This window comes from Galeopterus variegatus, unplaced genomic scaffold (genome assembly GCF_000696425.1).
Source record: "Galeopterus variegatus unplaced genomic scaffold, G_variegatus-3.0.2 Scaffold55, whole genome shotgun sequence".
NCBI classification, from domain to species: Eukaryota; Metazoa; Chordata; class Mammalia; order Dermoptera; family Cynocephalidae; genus Galeopterus; species Galeopterus variegatus.
In genome coordinates, this window is record NW_007726166.1 from 623683 (window position 1) to 645875 (window position 22193).

General features: G+C 47.0%; 1 protein-coding gene and 1 non-coding gene across 2 annotated transcripts in view; both read left to right on the plus strand.

Annotated features, from left to right (window-relative positions):
- MEI1 (meiosis inhibitor 1) overlaps window positions 1-21464 on the plus strand; it is a 98465-nt gene extending 77001 nt beyond the window's left edge. The window contains exons 22-31 of the mRNA XM_008574472.1: window positions 1107-1211; window positions 3244-3354; window positions 3656-3816; window positions 6255-6336; window positions 6527-6702; window positions 17800-17881; window positions 18585-18691; window positions 19673-19804; window positions 19995-20107; window positions 21266-21464. Of these exons, the coding sequence (XP_008572694.1) occupies window positions 1107-1211; window positions 3244-3354; window positions 3656-3816; window positions 6255-6336; window positions 6527-6702; window positions 17800-17881; window positions 18585-18691; window positions 19673-19804; window positions 19995-20107; window positions 21266-21311 (1115 nt within the window). The 3' untranslated portion in view covers window positions 21312-21464. The remainder of the gene's footprint in view (window positions 1-1106; window positions 1212-3243; window positions 3355-3655; window positions 3817-6254; window positions 6337-6526; window positions 6703-17799; window positions 17882-18584; window positions 18692-19672; window positions 19805-19994; window positions 20108-21265) is intronic.
- On the plus strand, window positions 9882-9956 carry TRNAI-AAU. Its single transcript has one exon. It is a non-coding gene; the product is annotated as a tRNA-Ile (tRNA).
- Window positions 21465-22193: the final 729 nt, after the last annotated feature.

Below are 22193 nucleotides of genomic sequence, written 5' to 3' on the forward strand. Positions count from 1 at the left end.
GTATTAAGGTACTTCAAAAAGTTCATGGGAAGATTTGTATTATCTTTTAATTCTATTTTTCCACTAACATTTAAAAATTTTTAAACATTTTTTTAATACATTTTTTAAGCCAGTCAAATTTAGCGGTGGGGGATTTTATACCAACTTAAGTGACATTAATGTTAGTAAGTTTTGATAATCTACTACCATCGGACCAGCCTCCATGAACTTTTTGCTTTATTTTTGGTGGCTGGCTGGTAAGGGGATCCAAATACTTGATATTGGTATTACAAACCACAAACTTTTGAAGTATTTTCATATTTAACTGATAATACTGTTTATGAACCATAAGATCTTGTGGAAACACATAGTGAAAAGGCCACAGGCATTGGATTCAGATTTAGGTTCAAGTCTTGGCTGTGTATCTTTGTCTGTTTAGGCTGTTATAAACAGAACATCATAGACTGGGTAGCTTATAAACAACATAAACTTATTTCTCATAGTTCTTGGGACTGGGAAATCCAAAATCAAGGTGCTATCAGATTTGGTGTCTGGTAAAAGCTGCTTCCTGGTTCATTGACAGCTGGCTTCTTGCTGTGTCCTCACATGGCAAAAGCGTTGAATGAGGGCACTAATCCCATTCATGGGGGCTCTGCCTTCATGACCCAATCACCTACTAAAGGCCTCACTTCCAAATACCATCACATTGAGGGTTAGAATTTCAACATATGAATTTTGGGGAAACACAAACATTCAGACCATAGTGCCCTGCCACTTACTGGCAGTGGGACCTTGGAGATGTCATTCAGCCTCTCGGAGCCTCAATTTCTTAAATGCAAAATAGAAATAACAATTCCTGTGTCACATGGTTTTTAATGGATTAAGTGAAATAATGAATTCCTGGTACCAACCCAGAGTTGGCACTCATTATATCATTTACCCCTGTTCCCATTGAAGAAGGAAGAAGGCAGGAAGTAGGGGTGATTTCCAACAAACCACTTGTCCCCTTCGCAAGTAGAGAATTCAGGTGCCCCTTATTAAGGGTCATTTACAGCTGGGTGGGATGTGCGATCTTCAGCTGATCTAGGCCATCAGTCTCCTTGACCAGCCGTCCTTGCTCTTCACAGCCTCAGGGAACCTGCCACTGCTGCTGAGCCTCCTCTCCTTAGTGCAGCTGAGGAACAAGTCAGAGCCGGAACTGGACAGCATGGCCATGAAGCTCCTTCACCAAGGTGCCTTGGCCGCTTGGGACAGTGCCCAAGGGCCTGGGGCTGGGCATGCAATGGGTGCTAACTCAGTGGTGCTGGTGTTCTTTCTTCTATCCTTTCATCCCTTTGGAAGAAGCTAGTGGGCCAGTCTGTCCCTGGAGACTTCTTGCTAAGGAACCTCTTGGGGCTTTCTCTGCTTCTTCTCTGGGAGTGTTTGGGAGACCAAAAACAAAAACAGTGTGTGACAGGCACAAACTCTAGAGTCAGGAAGGCCTGGGTTTAAATCTCAGCCTAGTACTGACGGTGACTGTGATGCTGGGCAATTATCTAGCCTCTATGAGCCTTAGGTTCTTCGTAGGTGAAATAGTAGTGTTTCCCTGGTCTAGGGTTAAGCTAAGGAGTGCCTGATCTAGTAGTGGTAGAAGGCCTCTACCTCTACTATACATGGTGCTTGGCACACAGGAGGCTTCCAACAGACACTGTAGATTCGTGTTTTCTTGGCACAAGGTCAGCTCTCCACCTCATCCACAGTTGACTCAGATATAATGATCCACTTCACAGTTCTCTAGGCTTCTTTTCTTCCTTCACCCACACACTTGGTACATTTCCCTGCTTATGGATGTAGTCACCACATCATAGTCAGCACCCTCAGGAAGATTTGTTGAGGGAAGGTTGAAATGACTAGGAAAAATGATGTGTCTTTAGTGTCTGTGTACTCTCAGGTCCTCTGGCTACAGGTGAGGATGGTACTCTTTCCCTGCCTGGAACCCGGTCCTCCTCATGAGAAGATCAGTGTCAGGTGCAAAAGGGCCTCTGGGGATGGGTGGGCACTGAGGCTGCAGACTGCCTCAGCCTGGTGCTGGTCATCACCAGCCTGTGTGTCAGATCAAGGCTGGCACTAAGCTGGGAGGGAGATCTATATGTGACAAAATCAGCCTTCACAAGGGCATTTGATAGGGAGGAATAACAGGCTGAGACCTACACATTAAATTAATAGGGCCAGCCCGTGGCTCACTTGGGAGAGTGTGGTGCTGATAACACCAAGGCCACGGGTTCAGATCCCTATATAAGGATGGCCGGTTAGCTCACTTGGGAGAGCGTGGTGCTGACAACACCAAGTCAAGGGTTAAGATCCCCTTACCGGTCATATTTAAAAAAAAAAAAATAGACACTTACATATAATCCTTGAGTACTTCTGTTTGAGAGCACTGGGAGTAGAGGACTGTGGTTCAGGGGTGTAGGTACCTGCAGGGGGAGACCGGCTTTTCCTGTTGACCACAAGCCAATTAGAAGTCAAAGTGTGAATTGGCTTCCAAAAAGTGAACGGAGGTAGGTTTCATATTGGGATGCGGGTAGGGAGGGGCAATTCCTAGGAGGAAAGGGATATGTTCTATAGATATCTACTCTACAGTGTAATAACTGCTCTAATGAGGGCTGGGGGAGCACAGAAGGGGCATCTAATCTTGCATTGGGAGGTTAAGGAAGGCTTTATAGGGAGGTGAACTTTGAGCTGAGTCTTGATTGCTGACTAGGAGTTGAGGAGTTAGCCAGATGGAGGTGATGTGAGAGAGAGGATATGACAAGTGCAGGGAACTACACATCCATTGTTATAGGGTTCCCTTGGGAAGGTGGTGAGTGCCCCATTGCTGGAAGAATTTGGAGGTTGAATTGTCTCAGAGAGTAGTAAGGACTCCTAAAAATGGTGGCAGATTGGTCTAGATGACCTTGCAGAGCCTGGCAGCCTGGGGTCTGTGATGGCACAAGCATGGTTATGGGAAGACTTTGTCCCCGCAACTCCTACAATCTATTCTGGCTATTGTGCAGCTGTGGGCTGCTTACCTGGTGTTTGTCCAGATGGAGAGAATGATCATGCCTCAGGTTTGTCACTGTATTTCTGTCCTTTGGCTGTAACATCAGGGACACTTAGTTTGTGCTTGTTCTCTGAAACTGACATCTGAAATGAACCATGATCTGTAAGGAGAGTGAGTGCTGGTGTGTGTTAAAGCCACAGAGTGCTCCACACCGTAGGCTGCCTGGCAACTCTGGTCTCTTGCAGTGAGTAAGCTGTGTGGGAAGTGCAGCCCCTCTGACGTGGACATCCTGCAGCCCTCCTTCAACTTCCTGTATTGGAGCCTTCATCAGACCACGCCTGGTAGTCAGAAAAGAGGTGCAGGGGCCTAGGCTGGGACAGTAAGGGGGAAGAGTGCTGGGCAGTGTCTGTGGTCCTTTCTACCCTCAGTTTTTCCATCTTAAAAAAAATAAATAGGTATATGTGTGTGTGTGGCTGGTGGTCACATGGTCCTTTCTGATTCTGATAACCTATAATTCTGCAATGAAGCTGGGACCCTTAGAGCCTGAAGCTGATCCTCTTCTTTGCTTTTTTGTGTGTGAAGCCCCCACTGGGTATTAAGCATCATGATGGCTCCTGTGTAACTCATGTGGCCCCTGCCTTGTCCCACTCCCTACAGCTGCTGCAGTGCTCCTGAGCAGCACAACCCTGATAGAGCTTCTGGAGAAGATCCTGGCGCTCACCTGGGCAGAGGCAGGCTCTCCCAGGACCGCTCTCCTCTGCTCTGCCTGGCTGCTCACTGCCTCCTTCTCTGCCCAGCAGCATGATGGCAGTTTGCAGGTTAGTCTCTTAACTCCTGTGGCTTTGGGGTGTAGGGTGGCACTCAAGGAGTGATAAAGACCCTAAGTTCTGGTCCCAGCTCTGTGGCTTATTAGCTGTGTGACCTTGGCAATGTATTTAACCCACTCTGAGCTTCAGTTTCCTTACCTACAAAATGGAGAGAAACCATCCCAGGGTTGTTGTCAGGGTGATTCGAATTAATCCATTTAGCGCACATGGATTAACTACATGCCAGGCTCTATTCTTGGCACAGAGGAATTAAAAAAAATAATATAGCATGTGCCGTACCCTTAGAGAACTTGTAGTCTTTAAGCAAAGCCTTGACAGATCGGTAAGACTGTACTTAGCAAGGATAGCAGGGAAAGGCATTCCCAGTAGAAAGGACAATTGGAGCAAAGGCATGAAGCTGCATAAATTTAGGACACAGTGTCCATATTTGGAGAATGGTGAGATATCCTTAGAGAACTTGTAGTCTTTAAGCAAAGCCTTGACAGATCGGTAAGACTGTACTTAGCAAGGATAGCAGGGAAAGGCATTCCCAGTAGAGAGGACAATAGGAGCAAAGGCATGAAGCTGCATAAATTTAGGACACAGTGTCCATATTTGGAGAATGGTGAGGTGCTCTGTATGGCTAGAATGTGGGGAGTGAATGGAGCAGGTCAGACTGGACAGGGAGGCAGAAGCCAGCCTGTGACCTTGAAGTTTTGGATGGCAAGTTGTGAAGTGCCACACATGGTAAACTGTCATTGTTACCGTTGGAGGAGGTGATGCAGGGGATGGAAGAGCAGTGGACATATCCACAGTGCACCACCTTTCCTCTCAGCTCTGCCCATCTTGTCATCACAGTGCCCTTCTCCTGTGAGCTCCTCTGGGGGCTGCTTCACATTCAGTTGTCTCCTCGCCAAGGCTGGCTGCTCCTTCTGGACAGAAACCGTCTGCTAATCTCCATGGTATCCTTGCACTGTGCCCAGCACTGTGCCAATCTAGTGATGGGCACACAGCTCCTTTGTGTAGAGTGAAGTCAATTTTAAACTTTGGCCTGTAGGGTGGAACAAGTTGGGACAGATCTGTGCTATGGCAGATCTTGCAGGTTGTTGCCAGGTGGTTGATTTGGGACAGGAACCTTCCCTGTTGTTCTGCTTGAGGCTGCTGGGTCCATCCATACTTCTGTAGTCACCTGCCTGGGTGGAAGACTGCACCTTGTCCTTGGCTCTGCCCTGGCCTCAGCTCATACCTAGCCAATTACCTTTCCCTACCTACCTCCACTGCCCTAACTCAGGCCTGATCATCCATCCTCACCACTATTGAGGCCTATTTACCTCTTCCCTCCTTCTGGCCTCCAGCCTCTTCCCTCCTCTGCATGTCCTATTGCTGCAGCCACAGTCTGTCTTGACTTCTCCTCTGCCCATACTCCTTTGGCAGCATTTTGTCCTCCTCTCGGGCTGTCCCTCTGCAGCCTTACGTTCTGCCATTCCCACCCTCCTTCCCTGTCCTCTGTCCAAATGTTTGCTCTTCTCCCAGTCAGCTGTGCTCTTTCACATCTCCATACCTTTGTTTGTTTGTTTTTATTATTAGTAGACTTTATGACAGTTTTAGATTTATAGAACATTTGAGCAGGTAGTACAAGAGAGCTCCATTCCCTCCTGCCCCCGACAATTAACTTTGTCCCTACAGCTTACATTAATTAGCATGGTATCTCCATACATTTTTATAAGTAGATTCCTCTGCCTAGAGCCAGCTGCCTTCAGCAACCAACAGGGATTGTTAAGGAACTGCTTTGTGCTGGACTGCAACAGAGGCAAGCAGAGTAGAAGTAGTCGCTGCTCTCAGGCAGCTGTGTTCTGGCTGAAGTGAACAGAACAGACTCATGGCTTTGAACCTGCCACCCCAACTAGCCCCTCAATTTGGACATTGCTTGACATTAAGGTGTGTGTTAACCAATGCTCAACTCTTTCTCATAAGAGCTCTGGAAGGAGCAAAAGCAGGTGGCATTTTCTCCGTTTCATAAATAAAGAAAACGAGGAAGGCTGAGAGAGGTACAGTGACTTGCCCAAGGCCACACAACTGGCAAGTTGCAGAACCAGGATTTTGATTCAGCCAGTGTGACTCCAGATCTTCTCAATTAGGTGGATGGTAGGCAGAACCAGAGACTGAACCACAGATCAGGCCAGGGAAGGCTCCCTGGTGAAAGGAAGCCACTGAGGGTGGGGGAGATTTGGGAGAAGAGTTCTCCAGGTACAGGCATGGTTGTCCTCCTCACACTCTTAAAGCCAGGACTGGTAAAGCTCAGAGGACTCTATATGGCCTCCTTTGTCCCCTCTTGATGCAGCGGGTATATAGTGGGGGATGGGGGGTGGCAGAAGAGATATTGGGGCAAGTTTTTTTCTGCCCAAGCTGCCAGAACGTCGGGGTTAGCCCTTTACTCCCTGCACTGCCAGGTTCACCAGACGCTGTCCGTGGAACTGGATGAAGTATTGAAGGCCCTCAGCTTTCCAAATAGAAAGGCTGCCCTGCTCTCAGGTATGGGCTCCAGAGTCTCCAGCAGGGAAAGAAAAGTTTTCCCCTAGATTCTGAGATAGGACCACCCACCCAGACTAGCCCATGGTCACTCCATATTCTCTCAACTTCACTGTCTCGCCTCCTGTGACAGAGCTGGGTAGGAGGTGGGGAAGGAGGCAGGAACTGGGTGTAAGGAGTCTCCTGGTTTCAGCTGCCATCCTGCGCTTCCTGCGGACAGCCCTTCAACAAAGGTTTTCCTCTGCCCTGGTGGCCCTGGTGCCCTCAGGGTCCCAGCCACCACTAGCCTCCGAGGACACTGTCTTAGCTCCACTGGGAACATCACAAGTGCTGTCGCTGGTCATTGGGCTGCAGAACCTCCTGGTGCAGGTAAGGCCCTTGCTGAGTGGGCCCCTGGCAGTGGGGTCTGTTTCTCCCAGGACAACAGCGGGAAGGGGTGCTGCCTGTCAAGAGCCTGATATTCCCACCAGGGTGCCTGGAGGGAATTTTAAAGCTATGGGGACAGAAACAGAACTCAAATTGGTTTATAACTAAGAAGTCTAGTCAGTACTGGCTTCAGGCACAGCTGGATCCCAGAGGCTCAGAACTCTGTTTCCAGCTCTTGGCTCACATTCCTCACTGTCAGCTTCATTCTTGTGGGATGGTAGGATGACCAACAGCCGTTCCTCGCTTATATCCTCTCAGCAGAAAGAACGTTTCTCTTTCGCAGTAGTTCCAGGAATTGAGTCTCATTAGCCTGGCTCGAGTAATATGCCAATCACCATGGCCCAGGCATGAGATGCCCTGATTGACCTGGCCTGGGTCAATGCCCTTTCCTGGAGGCTAGGGCATATGGTCAGGTCAGCTCCCCATAACCCACGTGGACTGAACCCAAGAGAGGGATGGTTCCCCAAAGGAAAATTGTTACTAGAAGAATAAGGAATAGATCCAGGGCAAGCAAAGACAGACATTTAGCCCAGAGGGGTTTGTGTTTCACAGCTTAGAGGACTCTGGAGATCATTGTTTATCCAGCCATCACAAACTGTCACACATCAACTCAATGTCAGGGTGAAGGGTGTTGAGGGCCCCAAAAGAATGCCCCAAGAGTAGGCCCTATGTTAGGTCACTGGTTTCAGAATCTTATCCTGTGGCAAATCTCTGCACAAGGTTCTGTGCTCTTTAGGGATCAAACATCTATCATATCATGGAACTTAGCTCTCTATGTTTTAAGTTTCCTTTTTTTTTGGCGTTGGGCTGGTATAGGGATCAAACAACCCTGGACCTTGGTGTTATCAGTAAATTTCCATTTCCATATCTTCCCTACCATGCTGTGAGATCCTCAAGGGCAGGGACTAAGTCTGGTTAATTTTCGTGTCTCCTTTTCCTTATGGGTTCAAAACCAGTTAAGAATTTAACAGTTAGGGGCCGGCCCGGTGGCGCACTGCTACAGTGCGCCGCTTGGGAGCAAGGCGGCGCTCCCGCCGAGGGTTCGGATCCCACATACAGACCAGTTCCCGCTCACTGGCTGAGCGAGGTGCAGACGCGACACCGAGGGTTGCGATCCCGTTGCTGATCCCGGTCCGGTATGGGCGCGACACTGAGGGTTGCGATCCGTTGCTGGACACGAAAAAAGACAAAAAGGAAAAAAAAAAAAAGAATTTAACAGTTAGATGAGAACCAAAATATCAGCTTTATTCCTGATAAACACCATAGTAGAATATAGCTGGGACTTAGGCTCAGAATGGGCTTTTTTTGTCCGGAATTTTTCAAGTATACAGCAAAGATGAAAGAATTTTACATGAACACTCATACACTTACCACCTAGATTCTACCATTAACATTTTACTATACTTGCTTTATCATCTATCCAAAATGAGGGGTTTTTTTGTTTGTTTTTTTTGTCCTTTTTGAGACCGGCCGCACCGTGCTCAGCCAGTGAGCGCTGTGAGCGCACCGGTCATCCCTATATAGGATCCGAACCCGCGGTGGGAGCGCTGCTGCACTCCCAGCGCCGCACTCTCCGGAGTGCGCCATGGGCTCGGCCCCCAAAATGAGGTTTTAACCTCCCTCCTTCCCCCAGGCAGACCACGGGGCACACAGGTAGAAATATTGTTTGTGTTATGGATACTTAGCCAGCTTGCCAAGATCTTAAGAGTTCGAATTCATGGGAACATGACCTTTAATACCTTAATCCTGCCCTGATGGCACAGTAGATATTAAACTAGTGTCTTGCCTGTTAGATAAATCCATCCTTGGGTGATGAGGGTCAGTGAGAGAAATGCTGTATCTCTAATGTTTCTGTCTAAAAGGGCTAAAGTTCCTGTTTTAACATTTAGAACATGGAGGGTGGAGGGAATGATTTCCTTTTACCCAATATCTGGTGTAGAGCTTGGCACAAAATTGGCATTCAGTAATGTTTGTTGAATTAATTGATGGGGACAGAGAAATTAATATGACATGATTCCAGTCATTTAGGTGCTAATACATTGTAGGAAACACAAATAATTACATACAACTAATGCCAAAATAACCTATTATTTGAATCAAGGAAGACTTACAGGAGAGGCCACTTTTGAAATAGGCCTTGAGTGATGAGAAAGCTTTCTTCAGACCAGTAGCCTAAACACTAGGGTTGGGGGCAGTGAGTTATTGTAGCACCATCACCATTCACTCCCCCATCCAAGAGCTTTGGTGTCTCCAGGCCTGTGACACCTCTGCGTCTGGTAGTTTTTAATTGTGGTAAAATATACAGAACATAATTTACTATTTTAACCATTTTTAAGTTCACAGTTCAGTGGCATTAAGTCCATTCACACTGTTGTGCAACCATCACCACCATCCATCTCCAGAACTTTTTCATCTTCCCAGACTGAAACTCTGTACCCATTAAACAACTTCTTGTTCCTCCCTCCTACAAGCCCCTGGCAACCACCATTCTACTTTCTATCTCTACGAATTTGACTGCTTTAGGAACCTCTTATAAGTAGAATCAGACACTATTTGCCCCCTGGCGGTTTTTGACTATCTGTTCTCAACAGTTCCTGGGAAGTGGAACCCAACTGGAATAGCTCATGAATCCCCCACGTAGGAGCTACTGGGACTACACTGGTTATAGGAGAGTGTTGGTGAGGACCCTCAGTCACTGTCCCTATAACTGCATGATGAACAGGACCAAGTAGCCTTTTCCTCCTTTCTTTCACCACCACACTCCCTAGAACTTCCCTGGTCTTCTACCTTCAGCCACAATGTCCCCTCTGTCAGTGCCCAGGACACGAGGAAGTATATGGAAGAATTATTCTCTTTCTCTATCCTTTCCTCAGGGCTGGAACTAAGCCTCTTTCTTACCCTTACACAGGTTCGTTGTTTAAAAATAGCCTTTTGGGGGCCGGCCCGTGGCTCACTCGGGAGAGTGTGGTGCTGATAACACCAAGGCCCTGGGTTCGGATCCCACATAGGGATGGCCGGTTCGCTCACTGGCTGAGCGTGGTGCTGACAACACCAAGTCAAGGGTTAAGATCCCCTTACCGGTCATCTTTTAAAAAAAAAAAAAAAAAATAGCCTTTTGGGCTGGCCAGTTAGCTAACTTGGTTAGAGTGTGGTGCTAATAACACCAAGGTCAAGGGTTCGGATCCCCTTACTGGCCAGCTGCCAAGAAAAATAAATAAATAAAATAAAAATAGCTTTTTGTTTATCCATTCATTTGTTCAATTATTCATACATTCAGCAAATATTTATCCCACAGTAATCCAAAAATAGAGGAAATCTCTCTCCCCTGAGCTCCCAGAATGGCTTATTTAGTCCTGTATTGAGGAACACATTTATCATATTTGTAATTTGGTCAGTAGTTTGCATTTCTGTCTTATTTCATAAAACTGTAAACTTCTTTTAGGCAAAAACTCCCCCTGCCTGGAGAGTCAGAGGAGGGTTCACAAAGAAGGTGGCATTTGAACTCAGCCATGAAGGTTGTCTAGGCAGAGCAGAAGGAAGGGTATTCTAGCAGGGAGGACAGTATGAGCAAAATCACGTAGTATGAAAGTGCACAGTGGGTGTAGTAGTTTGAATTATGTCCCCCCAAAACTCATCGAAGCTTGAATTGTGTCCCCCAAGTTTTACATATTAGAAACTTAGCTCCCACTGTGACTGTTAAGAGGGTGGGAAATCCTATCATGGTAATTGAAAGGTGGAGCCTTGAAGAGGTGATTGGATTGTAGGACCATGCAGTAGTGAATGGATTAAAAATGGTGGTCAAGGGCGTGGTTCTGAGGGCTTTAAAAGAAGAGGAGAGTCTGTCTGTCTCTGCTTCCACCATCTTGCAATGTGAGACCCCTGGGCCACCGTTGCCACCACCAGATGGACTTTGGACTTCCCAGCCTCAGAAACTGTAAGCAATAAATTTTGCTTTTTCTTTATAAATTACCCAGTTCAACGTATTCTGTTACAGCAACACAAAACGGACTAATACAGTGGGGCATGGGGACACAGTGAGAATTAGACAATGAGACTGAAAAGCTAGGCAGGGGCTAAACTGGGCAATGCCTTGTGTGCCAGGTTAAGAAGTGCTGTGGGGAGCCATGGAAGCACTTCTATCAGACTGTGTTTTTGAAAATTCCCTCTGGACCACAGTAGGAAAGAAGAGTGGAAGGAGAAAGACTGGAGGCAAGGTAACTGGTGAGCAAGAAGTGTTGCAATGACACAAATGAATGACAGTGTGGCACGCTTCACACAATGAGGTTGCTAAAAATAAAAAGACAGATAATACCAAGTGTTGACAAGGAGGTAGAGAATGTTCACACAAAAATTTATATATGAATGTTCATGGCAGCATTCTTTATAATAGCCAAAAAGTGGAAACAATCTCAATGTCCATTGACGGAAGAAGGGACAAACAAATTGTATATCCATCTAAAGGAATACTATTCAGCCATAAAAAGGAATGAAGTACTGACACATGCTACAACATGAATGAACCTTGAAAACATTATGCTAAGTGAAAGAAGCCAGACATAGAAGGCCACATATTATAAGATTCAATTTATATGAAGTGCCTAGAATAGGCAAATCCATACAGATAGAAAGTAGCTTAGTGGATGCCTAGGACTGAGGGGAGGGATGAGGGAATGAAGAGTGACTGCTAATGAGTATGGGGTTTCTTTTTAGGGTGATGAAAATATTTTGGAATTATATAGCTGTGCAACTCTGTGAATATAATAAAAACTACTGAATTGTACCTTTAAAAGAATGAATATTATGTTTTGTAAATTTTATCTCAATAAAGCTGTTACTTTAAAAAAGTGGCATCAAGGGAGAAAATTGACAATGAGGCCTAAGCTAGCGCTCTTGGCTGGTCTTCCCTGAGATCTCTGGGCCAAAGCAGCCAGGTGGCATTGGCACCACTGGTTGAGGGGTGGGCAGAATGTGCAGAATCTTCAGCGGTCTGGGGTGTGCCAGCACAATGCAGTGGAAGGGGCACTGGCTGGGGAGTCACACAGTTCTGCATCATGGCTCCCGCCCAGCCTCTCATTGTGAAGGAGCTCAGCAATGTCACCTCTCTCAGGGTGACAGAGATGCAAAGGATTACTCAAAGCCCATTTTTCAAGAACAGTGAGAGGCCCAGAAGGAGCAATTTCTTCAAGCAAGAAGAATTCCTAGGAGTAACCCCAAATCAGGTTTTCTCTTGGTTTTTATTGTCCAGGCAAGAAAGTTACAGAAAGGAACAGAGGTGGTTACAAAAAGAACAATGAAATATTCATCATGGCAACACTCAGTTCCCCAAGAAACTTAAAGAAGCAGCTGAAGGCAAGATGTGGAACATCCCCCAATCATCAGCCTTGAAGCTTGTAGCTCACATACTTTCCCATCATTAGGTTTAGCTGCACCAAGGATGACTACCCTTAGAGCAAGCATTTTTGCTTTGTTAACAATTTTTTTTTATATACAACAGAGACTTTAGTCCTGGGAAAGTGTTCTGTTTTTCCCAAGCTTAGCATTTCTATGTGCAATTCTAAAAAGTTAGGCAATTTCTTAAAGGGCTTTGGCCTTGCTAAAACTACAGGGCTGTGGTCCCACTAAGCTATAAGTTAGGTCCTGTAAAATACATTTGCTTTATTAATGTTGGTATCCTCCACACAGTAAGTCACTTCTTACTAATCATCATTTTTTCTACCTGCAAAATAAAAGGGGTCTTTCAACATTAAGTGATATGGGCCTATAAGAACATCCTCCATTCCCTCAGCAATGGAGCACAGCGCAGAGAAGTGTTAGTTGAAATGAGCAGGCAGTGGGTGCCTAGGGTCCACTATGCCAGGTCACATGGGAGAAGGGCAGGTCAGTGGCAGCAGAGGGCTCTGAGGAAGGGCTGTGGGCACTGGAGTGATATAGGTGGTATGGGGGTGAGGAGGAGCCAGGGGCCAGCTTCCTATCTGCTTAGTTCTCAGAGGAGCCACAGGACTATAAATCTCTGAACATCTTCAAAGTAGAAAAGAAGTTTATTCTGTGTTCTTCTGTAGATAGAGACCTAGGTCAATAGGTGGAGCTGCAAGAAGACTGGAGGGGCCCTTTCTCATGGTCTGGACTGTCTAACGGTAGAATGGGCTGCTTTGGGAGGAAGGGAGAGGAGTGTCTTAAGGTTGGGGGTTTCCAAACAGAAACCAGGTATCTGCCAGCAAGAACTCCTGCTGGAGCGTGGGAAGGGTGTTGGTTTGGATGACCCTTAAGGTTTATTCCAACACTGGGATTTTGTTTTGGGGAAGGGAATGCTCATGAGACAGAGGCCTAGGAGTACCTTGTAGGGTGATAGGCCTAGTCATGGAAGAGGAGGAAAACAGAAGAAGAATTCAAAATAGCAATGGCAGCAAACAGAGAGTTAGCACTTTTCAGCTTTTCAAGCCCTCTCATAAGTATGATTTCATGTGATTCTCACACAAGTCAGCTCTATGAGATGGAAAGCTGCAGTTTAGAGAGGCAGTGTGACTGCCACAGGGTCACAGAGCCAGTGAGGTGACCTGGAATTAGAAGTAAAGGATTTGCTGGAAAGAGGTAGAGGAAAAGCAGAGCAAATAAAGTTTTCAAATCATTTCCCAGAAGTTCATCTCCAGGGCAGAGCTGGGCAGTGGTTCATTCTGATGGGCACAAATGGCCCTGGGGATATAATGAAAATATAATTGTACTGACTAGAACTCCAGGAATCATGTGTGCTTAGAAGGAAATGCTTGATAAACTATTTGGGGCAAAATCCCTGACTGGGATTAGAGGGCCAGTGAGGAATGCTCCTGTCCTGTATCCTATCACCTCCCAGTTTGAGACTGTTTGGATAGTAGACACAGGAATCAGACAAAGATTGGTAAGGCTGATGGGGTAAGGCTTTTACATATGGCTACAGTGGCCTTCCAACAACTTCGCCCCAGAGTGAAAGGTATCGATCCAGTCACTGGCAGAGCTGGACAACCCCAGGACTCCTTGCCCTACCTTCTGCCCCCACCGAGGGCAGGGCCTGTCCTGGTGAGCATACCCTTTGGTAAAGAGTAGACCAAAACAAACCCTCTCTACAGGCAGGTGGGTTTGAATGAGTCTGCTGCAAAGGCTGAGCTGAGTGTTTCTTCTCACAACATCATTGTCATCGACTGAACTAGTCATTCCTTCCATGGGGAGGAGTTGGTAGGGAGAGGTGGATGTTACTCTGAAGAGGTCCGTTTGTGGAAATGTGAGGCCAGGGTGATGCTCTGGAGTGACAGCATGTAGCCCCTGCCTCTGGAGGAAGGTGGGATTGCAGGGTTCAGGACTGGCTGAGTGGAGAGTGCTGAGCAAGGAGAGGTAGGTACTTCCACCAACGGCTTCCCTCTGCCCCAGTGCTCAGCCACACCTTTAAGTATGCACTAAACAGGTGATGACAGTGTTAGTTTGAAGGGGTAGAGTGGATTCGGCTGCTCAGAGCAGCCATATGCCTTCGTCTGGCCCTGCACCTGGAGGTTTGGAATGAGGCTCTCTGGGCTGGTTGATTATGCTTTCCATAATTTGCTCACCAGGGTCAGATGGTCTTGATGCACTTTGAGGCTTACTTCTCTGATTCAAGTCCAGCTGCTACATCCCTGGGGAGCCTTGGCGGAAGGTAAAGGGTGGGCCTGAGCAGGTAAGAGACAGATATCCTTCCTGCTCAGACTTGGCTTTCTGATTGGGGTGGGAGTGGAATGTGTTATCATACTGAAAATCAGGGAGCTAATTAGTTTTACAGATTTGAGGCTTTAATCTCAAGGATCATTCATTCCTGCAAAAGCAAATGATGTCAGGTTAAGGTTCTATGAGAGGAGGAGGTGGGGACAAAGGGGAGAGAGAACAACATGTACTGAGTGCCTACTCTGTGCCAGGCACTTGACATGTTATTTATTCATTACGACTCCTCTACGAGGTGGAAATTACCATCTCAATTTTATAGACAAGGAAACTGAGTCCCAGAGATGTTAAGTAATAAGACTAAGGTCACACACTTTTAGGTCAGGATTCAAACCTAAGTATTTTTGGCTACAAAATCCGTATTCTTTCAGTGTCCCAAGGAGTGCATCTTGTGAACAGGAGCCACTGTTACCTGATTAGTAGTCTCCAGCTTTCCTAACATCCAGCAGCCCTGGCTCCTCACATACCATCCAGGGGACACTTGCTGATTGTATGGGTTAATGTAGACACAGGGTCAGAGAGCAGCCACAGAGCCACAGCTTCTCACCAAGTGGAAAAGCCATGGCATGCTGGCCCGTGGCTGTGTGGTCTTGGGTACCTGGGAAGAAGCTAGAAGTGCCCACTGGTTAAGAATTCGTTTTAGATTAGAGAAGGTAAAAGGGGCGCTGGACCAGAAATTGGGAGACCTCAGGTTTAGGTCTAGACCTGCCACGGATGTCCTCAGATCAAGTATTTTCTCTCTGGGCCTGTTTTCTCAGCTGTAAAATGAGGTGGATGGATTAGCTCAACCATTTCAAACCATATGCCTTGGAGGCCCTAGGGGTTCTGTGGAGGAGACTCAGGGGTTGCTAAAGAGGGAGAGTGTTTCTCATTTCATACATTTCACTAATATAGTCACCATTTATTGAGTGTTTACTTTGTGCCAAGCACTGTTAAACACTCTATGTCCATTTTCTTATCTAACCTTCTCAGCAACTCAGGTAATCTTTTTATCCCCACTCAGTAAGGTTAAGTAAGTTGCCTGGGGTCACATAGATGGTAAGTGACCTAACCAAGGATTCAGACTTAAGTCTGGCCCATACCCTTAACCAACAGGCTACACTGCCTTCCAAAGAACAGCATGAAAAAAGCATAGGATTTTTGGGCCGGCCCGGTGGCGCACTGCGCTAGTGCACCTCTTGGGAAGCGCGGAGGCGCTCCCGCCGAGGGTTCGGATCCCACATACAGACCGGTCCCACATACAGACCGGTTCCCGCTCACTGGCTGAGCGAGGCGTGGGGGCAGCGCCGAGGGTTGCGATCCCGTTGCCGGGTCCCGTACGGGGGCGACACTGAGGGTTGTGATCCGTTGCTGGACACGGAAAAAAGAAAAAAAAAAAAAAAAAAAGCATAGGATTTTTGTTAGTTTGTTTTTACATCTTAAAAAATCAGTTTTAGGGCCGGCCTGTGGCTCACTTGGGAGAGTGTGGTGCTGATAACACCAAGGCCACGGGTTCGGATCCCTACATAGGGATGGCTGGTTAGCTCACTTGGGAGAGCGTGCTGCTGACAACACCAAGTCAAGGGTTCAGATCCCCTTACTGGTCATCTTTAAAAAAAAAAAAAATCAATTTTATTAATTATACTCAAAATTCGCCAGGGGCTTGCCATTTAGCTCAGTTGGTTAGAGCATGGTGCAAAGGTCCAGGGTTTGATGCCTGTACTGGCCAGCCACCAAAAAAAAAAAAAATCACCAATTTTAAGTATACAATTGGATAAGTTCTGACAAATATATACAGTTTTGTAAACGCCACCACAATCATGACTTCCATCACCCCAGAAGTTCCCAGGTGCCCCTTTGCTGTCAATCACTTTGTTCATCTCTGACCCTTGGTAAACACTGATCTGCTTTCTGTCACTGTAGTTTTACATTTTCTAGAATTTCATATAAATTAAATCATACAATATGTGGTCTTGTATCTAGCTTCTTTTACTTAGCTAAAGCTTTGAGATTCATTCATGATGTTTTGTGCATCACTGATCATTTCTATTTATTGCTGAACGGTATTCTATCATATGGCTGTGCAGCAGTTCGTTTATTCATTCGCCTATCAACAGACATTTGGGATTTCTACATTTTTGGCTATTATGAATAAAGTTGCTCTTATTACTTAAGTACAAATATTTGTGTTGATATATGTTTTCATTTCTCTTGAGTAAATACGTAGAAGTGGGATTGCTAGGTCAAAAGATGTATTAGTTTTCTATTGTTGTATAACAAGTTACCACAAACTTAGTATCTTAAAACAGTACCCATTTATTATCTCATAGATCTGTAGGTCAGAAGTCTGGTTGGGCTCAACCAGGTTTCTCCACTTAGGATGTCACAAGGCTGAAATCATAGGTTCAGCCAGGCTGGGTACTTAACCTGGGGAACAACTAACTTCTTCCCTAGAGGACTCTTTTAGCTTTTTAAGACTGTCCAAATTCTTTCTCACATGGCCCTTCCATCTTCAAATGGCCAATGGCACATTGAGTCCTTTTCACACTTCAAATCTCTTTGGTTCTTCTTCTGCCTTCAGCCAGAGAAAACTCTGCTTCCAAAGGGCTTGTGTGATTAGAGTGGGCCCACCCAGACAATCTCCCTTTTGCCATATAAGGTAACATAATCACAGGAGTAATATCTGGGAGCAAAGGTCATGGGTCATCTTAAAATTCTGCCTACCACATATGGTAAGTATATGTTTAACTTTATAAGAAACCATCAAATTGTTTTCCAAAGTGGCTGTACCATTTTCCTTCCCACCTGCAACATATGAGAATTCCAGTTGCTCTACATTCTCACCAGTGCTCGGTATTGTCAGTCTTTTTAATTTTAGCTATTGGTAGGTGTATAGTGATATCTCATGGTAGTTTTAATTTGCATTTCCCTAATGACTAATGATAATGAGATTTTTTCATGTGCTTGGTAGAGCATAAAATTTTGTTTAATGAAATGTTCTGCTGCTTTAAAAAAAAAAAGGGTTGAAACCCTGGTTTAGATAAACTATGAGCCTCTTCCAGGGTCTGTAATCTGTGAATCTCTTAGTGGGGATCCATCTCCTTTTCTGAAATAAAACACACTCTCATATGTAGGTAGATAAATCACCCAACATGAACATTGTGCTCTATATGTGGGAGAAATGAAGCCAAAAAACATTTCTTGATTATCTACAGGGCCACAATCCTACATCTGAAATTCTGGAATCCAAATAACTCTGAAAACCAAATGTTTTTTCTTGTTTGGCACCAAAACCCATTCGGAGCAAAATGTGACCTGAACTTTTTTTTTTGTTTTTTGCAGAAGGACCCTCTGTTGTCCCAGGCCTGTGTTGGCTGTCTGGAGGCCTTGCTTGACTACCTGCATGCCAGGAGCCCAGACATTGGTAGAAGCCCTCCCAATCATTGTCTGATGTTCCCATGGGGGAGATTAGAGGGAGCCAGCCCCTGCCACCCTCCTGCCACAGGCTTCCATTCTTTTTTTTTTTTTTTGTCTCTTTGTCTTTTTTCGTGACCGGCAACGGATCGCAACCCTCAGTGTCGCGCCCATACCGGACCGGGACCGGCAACGGGATCGCAACCCTCGGTGTTGCCCCCGCCCCTCGCTCAGCCAGTGAGCGGCCGGTCTGCATGTGGGATCTGAACCCTCGTCGGGAGTGCCGCCGCGCTTCCCAAGCGGTGCACTGTAGCAGTGCACCACCGGGCCGGCCCACACAGGCTTCCATTCTATTGTATGATTCATACTCATTTTAATTCTTTTAACAACCCTGCAAGGACACTGTCATGCCCATTTTACAGATGAGGGCACTGAGGTTCATAGAGCTTAAGTGATCTGCCTAACCAAGGTCACAAAGCTGTCATGTGGCAGAGCCCTTCCTGTTGCCTGTCTCCCACAATCACGGGATATATGAATATGGTCTCACTGAGCCAGTCCACACAGGTGGATAGAAGCCCAGGGAAGAAAAAAACCTCCTAGGGTCAGCTTGTCCAATACCCTTCCTTCAGCTTAGCAGCCAATAGGAGAATAACCTCTTTAGGCCTTTGGAAAAGTGGCATTAACAACCCAGAGTGACTGGGGTTTTCCTGCAGCATTCCACGTGGCCTCCCAACCCTGGAATCGGTTTTTGCTGTTTACTCTCTTGGATGTGGGAGAGAATTCCTTCCTCAAATCTGAGATCTTGAGGCTCATGACCCTGGTAAGTGCAGAAATGATGGTCTTGTGGTCTGAAGAATGTCATGAAATGGGTGGTGCTGAAGAGGCCAGGGACACCCTATTTTAGGTAATTCTAATCCTCAAAGAAGGTAGAGGGGCTGGTGTGCTTTACCCTACAGCAGACCTCAGAGAATTCCTCTGAATGTTCACATCTCCTCATCCCAGGAGACCCTGACTCCCTTTCTCTTATTTCTCTCATGAAATGACCAGGGCCTGCCTGCCTCAAGCCAGGTCTGCTAGGTACTGAGGAGGTAGATAAGCCAAGTGCTCCACCTTCAAGGCTTCCTCAGTCTAGAGAAGGAGGTAGATAAGTAAACTAATACTTTAAATATGATGTTATGAGTGGTAGAAGAGATGCTAAGTGCTTGGTACACAGTAAGAGCCCATTCAGTAAATAACAAAGCAGTGAGGGGCCGGCCCGGTGGCGCACTCGGTGGAGTGCGGCGCTTGGGAGTGCGGCAGCGCTCCCGCCGAGGGTTCGGATCCCATATAGAGACCGGTCCGCTCACTGGTTGAGCGCGGTACGGGCGCGACACCGAGGGTTGTGATCCCGTTACCGGTCATGAAAAAAGACAAAAAGGAAAAACAAAACAAAACAAACAAACAAACAAAAAACAAAGCAGTGAGTTTATGACTGATAGTGAAGTGGGTAACAAATTCAGTGGTTGGTGTGGGAACAGAGAGAAAAAGTAATTGCTTCTTAGCTGTGAAGGTAACATTTTAGCTGAGGCATGAAGGATCAATAGGCAGAGAGGAGGAAAGATATTCCAAGTAGTGAAGGGAGAATAGCAGGTACCAGAGCACATGGTGGTACCCTCCAACTCAGCTCCTTGAAGGCAGATTTCTCTGGGCTTCAGAACAGTGTCCCTAGCCCAGTACTGAGCACAGTAAGGGCATGGGAAATGTCTGTGAATGAAGGAGATACCAAAACATTGCATGTTTGGGGCTTTTCTCCCTGGGCTAGTTTGTGCGGTACCGGAGCAGCAGCATCCTCTCTCATGAAGATGTGGGTCATGTTATACAAGGGGCAGCTTTGGCTGACCTGTCTGCTCTCTCAAACACCACACTCCAGGCTCTGCGTGGCTTCTTCCTGCAGGTGGGTGAAAAGGGGATGCCATATAGCCACTATGAAGGTGGACCCTCAGACCTTCTCTTCTATGGAGGGTGGGAGCTCTGGCCAAAGCAGTCAATGGGAGGTTGGAAGTGCAGGGGTGGGGGGTGGTTAGAGAGGGCCTGTGTGGAGTGGGCGCTGAGAAGGCCGGCCTTCCTGCCCTCTTCTCCCTCAGGTCCAGAGCATGGGCCTCCTGGCTGATGACAGCACGGCCCACACCCTGCGGGCCTCCCTAGAGGGCCTCTCCCCTAGCGCCTCCTCGGCCAAGCCACCCCTGCAGGACATGGTGTATCCTTTCTTGAATGTGGGAACCTTGGCCTGGGCAAGGTCACCCGGGCCATGGGAGGCTGTGGCATCATGCCTCAGGACAGAGAGGTACACTGTCTACTGCCCTGTCTTCTAAAGCAAGTAGGGGTCAGTGAGGATAATGAACAGTGTTAGCAACTACAATGACTTGTTGTTTATTAAGTTCCTACAGAGGACCAAGCACATTAGACACATTGTGTTAAATCCTCACAGCAGCTAGAGCCTTTAAGGTGGTTGTAGTCCTGCCCTCTAGGGTTGTTGCAAGGACTTAATGAATTACTATGTGTAAAGCACTAAGAACAGTGCCTGACTTGGTGTGAGTGCTGTATTAGTGTTTGTTACTATTATTCCCGCTCCCTTTCCTAGATAAGGAAACTTAGGCCAGAGAGGTTAAATGACATGCCCAGAATCACACAACTAGTGTTAGCATCAGGATTTGACCTCAGATTTGCCTGTTTCCAAAGCCACATCAACAAACTCAGAAAGGAGCTAGTCCAAGAGTTTTGGAGAAAGTTGTCCATGCCCAGTTGGCAACAGGTTCTTCCCTCCTTAGACCAACAAGGGGATTGTTGAGGGGAGAGTGCTGGGTGACTGGCATGTCCTTGAGAAAGCCTGGGGCTGTGGCAGTGTTCAGAGGCCCTCTGGGGAGTTGTTGTGGCACTCCAGAGACACAGGGGTCCAGAGAGAGTGTGTGCGTGGAGGGCATGTTAGAGTGCTCCCCCCCCCCCCACCAGGTGCCTCCCTTCCATGGAACCATTCCCTGTTGGTATAGCAACTACCAAGCCCAGGTGTTCAGATCCCAATTTTATTTTATTTTATTTATTTATTTTTTATAAGATGACTGGTAAGAGGATCTTAACCTTTGGCTTGGTGGTGTCAGCACCATGCTCAGCCAGTGAGCTAACCGGCCATCCCTATATTGGATCCGAACCCATGGCCTTGGTGTTATCAGCACTGCACTCTCCTGAGTGAGCCATGGGCCGGCCCCTCAGATCCCAATTTTAGAATCCATCCCACTATTGTAGGAGCACCTTTGTTCTTTTCTGATAATTGTTGCCCTTCTTGGGTTCTGCAAGTGTGATTGATTTCTCCATGTTGGTCCCACCTCTCTACTGTTCTCCTCTCATGTTTTGCTGCCAGCTGCCTGGGAGGGGTGGCTGTATCCCTGTCCCACATCAGAGACTGACCCTCAGAAGGCCCAGGGACGGAGAGAACTGAGACCTGGAGATAAAGTCGGGGCATAATTTTTGGAGAAATGTATGATGATTAAAGCCATTCATCTGGAGCTATTTACTCCATGAAATGAAATCAGGAAATAAAATAATACACTCACATACCTTTGTGGGCTCTCCAAAAACATTTCAGTCAACTCATCTTGTCTTCCTCCAGCTGAGGATAGGGGATTGTTTCAGCAAGGGAGGGATGGCCTCTTCAGGGAGGGAGGGGGTGAGATTTGTTCTGGTGAGCACACATAAGGAACGTCAGCTGGGTACCTCTTTTGAACCCAGAGAACACCAGTCAGGCCACCCTCGGGGCTGAAACGGCAAAGAAAGTCCATGCCATTGGGGCTGCTGTGATCCAAGTGCTCTGAGAGGCACTTTACCTGCTGCCTAACCTCGTGTGGAGGTGGAGAAAGGTATAATTCCTAGGCAGGGAAGGTCAAATCCTTCCCAGCCTTCCTGAGCCAAAGTGTCCCAGCCTCAGCCCTTTCCTGGCTACAGTAGGTGCCCTCTGTCCCTTTCCCTCACAGCCTCCCCGAGAGCTTGTATTTATATGCCCACATGAGCAGTTCTTATTTACTGCCTGTGTCCGCTCCACTGTGCCCGCGCCCGTTCTGAGCCCAGCCCAGCCTCGTCCTCTAGCTCCCTTCCCGCCTGGCGAGGGCTCCGTACCTGTAACTGGCCATGCCACCCTTCTTCCTCGGGTCTCGTTGTCCTGACCCTGTGCAAAACAGGCTGAACTGCGTGCCAACGAACGGGCCAGGAAGCTCCGGACAAACTTGGTTTAGAAGTTGATGGACCAGAGGCGCGAGCTGCGGGTGCCCGTCGAAACGCGAGCTCTGCGAGGT